Source organism: Orycteropus afer, unplaced genomic scaffold (assembly GCF_000298275.1).
Source record: "Orycteropus afer afer isolate SDZICR_OR568_19922 unplaced genomic scaffold, OryAfe1.0 scaffold00120, whole genome shotgun sequence".
NCBI classification, from domain to species: Eukaryota; Metazoa; Chordata; class Mammalia; order Tubulidentata; family Orycteropodidae; genus Orycteropus; species Orycteropus afer.
Window position 1 is genome coordinate 1,247,223 of NW_006921707.1, and position 6,103 is coordinate 1,253,325.

Consider the following 6,103-nt stretch of genomic DNA (forward strand, 5'->3'; position numbering starts at 1 on the left):
GTGGGAGACAGCAACTGTGCCCATATGATGCAACCACACCTGCACCTCATGCAGCTCCACTTACTGAGTAAGAGCCACCACTTCCTTCTCCACCAACTGGTCAATGATAAACAACCACCAAAAAGATCCTAACTCACTCTTAACTGCTCTTCACAAACAGTTAACAGAGATCTAAATACAACATCATCACAATATCTCAGAAATAACTGACCATCACAGTCCACACAAAGAAGCAAGATAAAGCAATAGAAACAAGAGAGCAGAATACAGACCCAGAACACATGCGTGAGGAAGAAGCAGCATTGGAACTCCCTGATAAGGAATTCAAAAGAATTATACTTAGGTACCTTCAATGGATTGAGAGACAGGTCAAGGGAAATACTGACAAAAGTAAGGAAAACACAGACAAAACCCTAGAACAATTTCAGAAGAAATACAAGAACAAAATGAGAAAATGAATAAAAAATTAGAAATGATACAAAATCTACAGCTAGAAATCCAGAAGATTAATACTAAATTTTCAGAAAAAACACATTGAAAGGGCAAAGGTGTATTGAATCAATGGAAGATAGAATTAATGAGATTGAAGACAAAATTAAATCCTGAATACTTCTTTGGAAAGGGATCAATCAGAAAAAAAAAAGATCAAAACAAAATGAAGAAAGCCTAAGGTTCACGTGGGATGGCATCCAAAGGAATAACCTACATGTAATCAGAATTCCAGAATAGGAAGAGAAAAAGAAAAACACTGAGAATATTGTTCAAGATTTGTTGGAAGAGAACTTCCCTGATATGATGAAAGATGAGAATATATTCATTCAAGAAGTGCAATGACCCCAAAACAGGAAAGACCCCAAAAGAAAATCACAAAGGCATATAATCATCAAACCAAAGACAAAGAAAGAATCCTCAAAGCAGCATGGGAAAATGAAAAGTTACCTACAAAGGGCAAACAAACAAAAAAAAAGCTCTGATTTCTCAGCAGAAACCATGCAAGTGAGAAGGCAATGGGATGGTATATATAAATCCCTGAAAAAAAATTTCCAACCAAGAATATATACCCAGCAAAAGTGTCTCTCAAATATGATTGTGAAAGTAGGAGATTCCCAGATAAGATACAGCAAAATGTGAAAGAAAAATGGAAGTGAGAAGAATATTTAAAAGTATATTTTCTAGAAGAATGACATGAAATTATGGAGAGTAGTAATAAATGATGACACCATATCATTCACTCTGAACCCTATTCAATATATTTATGAATATCTACACATTTATCTTTGAAAAAATATTTTTCACAACTGAACAGAAAATACCCTACCATCTCATACCCTATAAACCACCATTACATTCTCTTGTTTCCATAGGGAAGGGATGACTATGGTGATAAAGTCAAACCCAAACTTACTGCCATCAAGTGGATTCTTACTCTAAATGACCCCAAGTGAGTTTCCAAGTAAATCTTTACAGAAGCAGACTGCTTCATCTTTCTTCATGGAATAGCTGGTGTATTTGAACCGCTGACTTTCTGGTTAACAGCCAAATGCCATAACTACCACATTACCAGAGCTCCTTGACTATGATGATAGTCACCACTAAGTCACAGAAGAAAACATCCATCAAGATAGGAAGAAAACAAACAACTTTGTTATTTATTTCTCATTTTTTTCTTTTCTATTTGTAACAGCAATGCATATCTTGCTTCAATAGCATATCTATTCTCACAGCAGTGCAACTATTAACCACCATTAATAGTACTTGAAACTGATAATGACCTTAAGTCCTACAGAAGTGACAATTATATGTTACTGCTATGTTTCTGTACAATACTTTGTAACTGTGGCACCTGAGTTGTGTTACAGGTAAAGATATGAAATAAATATAAGCTTGAGTACTTATCTTTATATGATTGGTAAATTTTTCAAATCTGCCAATAGGCACTCTTAAAATAATGCACACTGTAACATAACATGGACATTATTAAAAGAATAATATATAATACCTTTCAAGTGAGGGCGGTGCACGTGCATTCTTTGTAGATGTAAATTTACTGGAACAAATTCTAATGTTTTCTCTCCTTTGCTGCTGCTTGATTTGAAAGAGGACCCTGGAGGGGGAGAAAATGTTATCAGTAAATAAACAAATGAAAATAAGTAAATAAAGAATAGGGCTGTGTGTGTGTGTGCGTGTGTGTGTGTGTGTGTGTGTGTGTGTCTACCCAATGGTACATTTGCCAGAGAAAATTTTATAAGAACTTCAGAAAGGAACATACCCTATATTTATGATTTTCTTTTAGTCTCAAAAATACAATTTTTTTAAAAGGCAATTATTCATGTAATAACAACATGTGTTAAAATAGCACAACTTCTTTTTCTTCCTTGTTTTGAATGCCAGGATGGAAGAGTTAGAAATAAAAGGGTTTCACTTTTTCATATTGTTTCATCTTTGGCTCTCTTATCTTCACAGTGATAATGTTTATTATTGTTTTCACATAACATACATGAAATGCAAGTCAGTTTGAATAAGTAAAATTACTACTTTCACACCTGTTTCCTTGCTCAGTTCTGTCAGAATGTCTTGGTACATATTCACCATTTGATCACAGTGACTAAGGACATTTTTCCTTAGATTGTCCCAGTGTGGAGCAAGCTCACCAAGTTCCTTTATTTCCTGGTTTCTGTTAAGAAGCAAAAAAAAAGAAGTAAGGCTTACTCAGGGTTGTCAGATGAACAATAAATTGTTTCACCATTCCTTTTAGCAAGGTCCTACAAGCTTATTAGAGAGAGGAAAAAAAAAATATGCGTGTGTGTGTGTGTGTGTGTGTGTGTATCATTTTAACACAAAGGAAAGTATCATTAGTTTAGACCACAAGAAGATTAAAAAATTCTGTATGTAGACTGATGAAACCCCTGAGACTACAGCCCCTATTTATCCTTCAGGCCTGGAATTGAATTCACCCCTGTGGCTTCCAGCCCAACAATATAGTGGCATACAAGATGAACATTTATACCAGGTAAGTACACACCTTAGAAAAATCAACCATGGGAGATCAGAAGGGTAGTATCTGCACAGGGAGATGGCTCAGAGGGCAGGTATACATAGGAAAGGAGCACACAGAGAAAACGTAACCATGGGGAGGAAGTAGGAAGAGAGCTGTGACCTTATGGTGATTAAATAAAAATCTGTATGTCAAAAGAGTAAACAAAATTATAGGTCAAATCCATTTATAGAATTTTCAGAGAGATGACAAACACTTAATATCCTTATTAGAGAGGTTGTTCAGTTTAAAAGCAAACACTAAAACCTTAGCAGAAAGATGGCTAAATTCTAGCCTTCAACCACATGGAATCAAATGATGTTGAAGGATTACTTGACTAAATCTGAAGGTAACCCTAGAAACCCAGTTTATATCTAATATAGTTACAAAATTTTAAAAAAAGATAAGCCCAGTTAATAAATAACTCCTATATTGAGTCAATTCTGACTCATAGCAACACTGTTGGACAAGGTAGAACCTCCTCATAACCACTGCACCACCAAGGACCCTTACTGTTAAAAAATAAATGGTACAATTAAAAAAATCCAGTTAATAAATACATGATGATCAGGTATGATTGCACTGGTCTCAATTTCTCCCAAGAAACAATTTGATTAGGTAAATACTCTCTGCATACACTTTGTCTACTTTTTATCAATAGGAAGAGCTAATATGCCATTTAAATTTTAATTATTAACTTTTATCTAAATCTCTACCCTTTAGCCAAGTGAATTTAAGTCATCAGAATGTTTTTTTAAATTATAGTGATAAATGGTCTAATATGCTGCATGGTTAGAACTCATTCATTTCTGTAACCTTTTACCAATATTTTCATGAGGCTAATTTAACCAGCAATAATGAACCTTCTTTTCTATTTTGGCTGTGAAACATGCTAAATACCAAGCTAATAAATTCAGAAGATGTGGTATCTTTAACATTCTGTTAAATGCAAGAATAATGGATGGTGGGCAAAAATGTGACTTGCTTTCAAATGTTTATAGCTGGCTTTGTTTTGTTTCAATGGGAATGCAATTTAATATTGCTGAATCCTTCATACGAGAGCCTTACAGTTTTCGAGAGCATTAATCTCACTCTCAACTTTTCCATTTTCATTATGATTAGCTTTCATTGCACAATATTTGTGTGAAACAATATTTAACTAGTAGACAATGACATAAAAAGAGGTCTTGACCAAAGGTCAATGGAAGGAAAAGTCAAGGAATAGGAGAATCAAGATCTCTGTATGCACTCAAAAACTTGGCTATTTAAATTCAACACAAAACAAGAACAACAATCAATACAATTAAACAAACGCAAAAGCTTGAGATACTCAAGTCTAGAAGAATCTGAGATCTTAGGTTAAATCTGGGAGAGTTGGAAAGTGACATATCAATTTACTTAATATATTTAGTGTTTTAGTCTTTAATTGCTGTAAAAAGTTGTCATAGAATCGTTAGTTAAGCATTCCTACTTAATATTAATGGGTGCACCATGATTTTATACTTTATGTTGTCTCTGAATCCATAGAAGAAAGAATAATTAAGATGAGATGGGTGAAGGAAAAGAAGAAGGGTAAGAGTGAATCATGACTACCTTGTGAGACATTGGGGTGGGCTTCAGAAAAGTCTGGCAACATGCAGTCAAAAAACTGTGATGTTCTGGAGGAAGTGACTTGAGAAAAAAATGGGTGAAATCCACAAATTTTTTTGTGTAAAATTTATTGCACTTTTCCAAAATGTCACAGATGAAGTCTGGTGTATACTGTTTGGTTTGCTAAGAGATAGCTCTGAAAACTCACCAGCCACTCCTTGGAAGGAAGGTTGGACAATCTACTTCCATAGTGATACTGCCTTGGAAACCCAACGCGGGTCCCTATGAGTCAGGTCTGACTCAACGGCAAATAACAACAGCTCTAAAAAGGTACACATTTTGAAAGAGACAAGGAATTAATATATAGTTTCTCTGGATTGAGAAAAGTTGAAATATAGAGAAACTATAGGATAAAGACAGGAGCTCTGGTAGCATAGTGCCTAAGGCACTTGACTACTAACCAGAAGGCTGGTGGTTCAAACCCACCAGCCTCTCCTCGGAAGAAAGATGGGGCAATCTACTTCCGTAATGATACTGCCTCAGAAACCCAAGGAGGGGTCACTCTGAGTTGGGTCCGACTCGACGGCACATAACAACAACATAGGCTAAATATAATAAACCAGAGCAGACCAATGAAAAATTTGTAAAACTAAATGGGGTAGATGGAGATAGTAGCAATAAATTTTTCAAAAATTAAATAAATTAATAAATATAAAAAGAGAAGCATAACCAAGCACTAAACGTAATAAACTTCTCAATCATGAAATAAATCTACATGCACACACACACACACACACACATTCTTAACTGTATATTTTAATTTATTGCTCAGTGAATACAAACTACCTACTTTAAAAACTTTGTTTTGCATCTTAATTTAGGTTCTCTAGGAAATAGGGCTGAAATCAAGTTTATCTGCCAATTTCAGGCCAGCAAGAGCTAGATAAGAGGAAGTGATGGAGGGAAGAAGAGAAAAATAAAATAAAAGGTAGGACATTACTGAGTTGGATAGAAATTCACAAGAAAATATGGCTGGTTATTTGGTCATGTGGACACCTCTGAAGCCATCATATGGAACCTTTGAACAATGAATGTTAGTTAGACAGAGGATACCCCTCAACTTTAGGTTGTATCTGGTGCCTGTGGAAGCCAGATGCCAGTTGAATAGAGAACTTTCCTGGGTCTGGTCTAGTCAGACATGGGTTCCAGAGCCACTCTAGAGGACTCTTCCATGGTAGGTGCTAATGGAGGCATGCTAAAGCCTGGCCTTTGCACTGAAGGAGGATGATACAACAGGGAGTATTAAGAGATGACAATGGTGGAAATATCTGGGGCTTCTCATTGAGGAAGTGATCAAAACTTGAACACATGTAGAGTTGATCTACTGTATAAAAACACATAGACTAGAGCCAGGACAGGCACCCTTTTGGATTTTATGTATGTGTGTGTGTGTGTGTGTGTAATTAAAAAAAAAAAAAA

General features: G+C 35.4%; 1 protein-coding gene across 1 annotated transcript in view; it reads right to left on the reverse strand.

The window, feature by feature from the left end:
• The window catches only part of INPP4B (inositol polyphosphate-4-phosphatase type II B), a 601,242-nt gene that overhangs the window by 192,223 nt on the left and 402,916 nt on the right, over positions 1-6,103 (reverse strand). Inside the window, exons 11-12 of the mRNA XM_042781432.1 lie at positions 2,544-2,674; positions 2,000-2,104 (exon numbers count right to left, since the gene is read on the reverse strand). Of these exons, the coding sequence (XP_042637366.1) occupies positions 2,000-2,104; positions 2,544-2,674 (236 nt within the window). The remainder of the gene's footprint in view (positions 1-1,999; positions 2,105-2,543; positions 2,675-6,103) is intronic.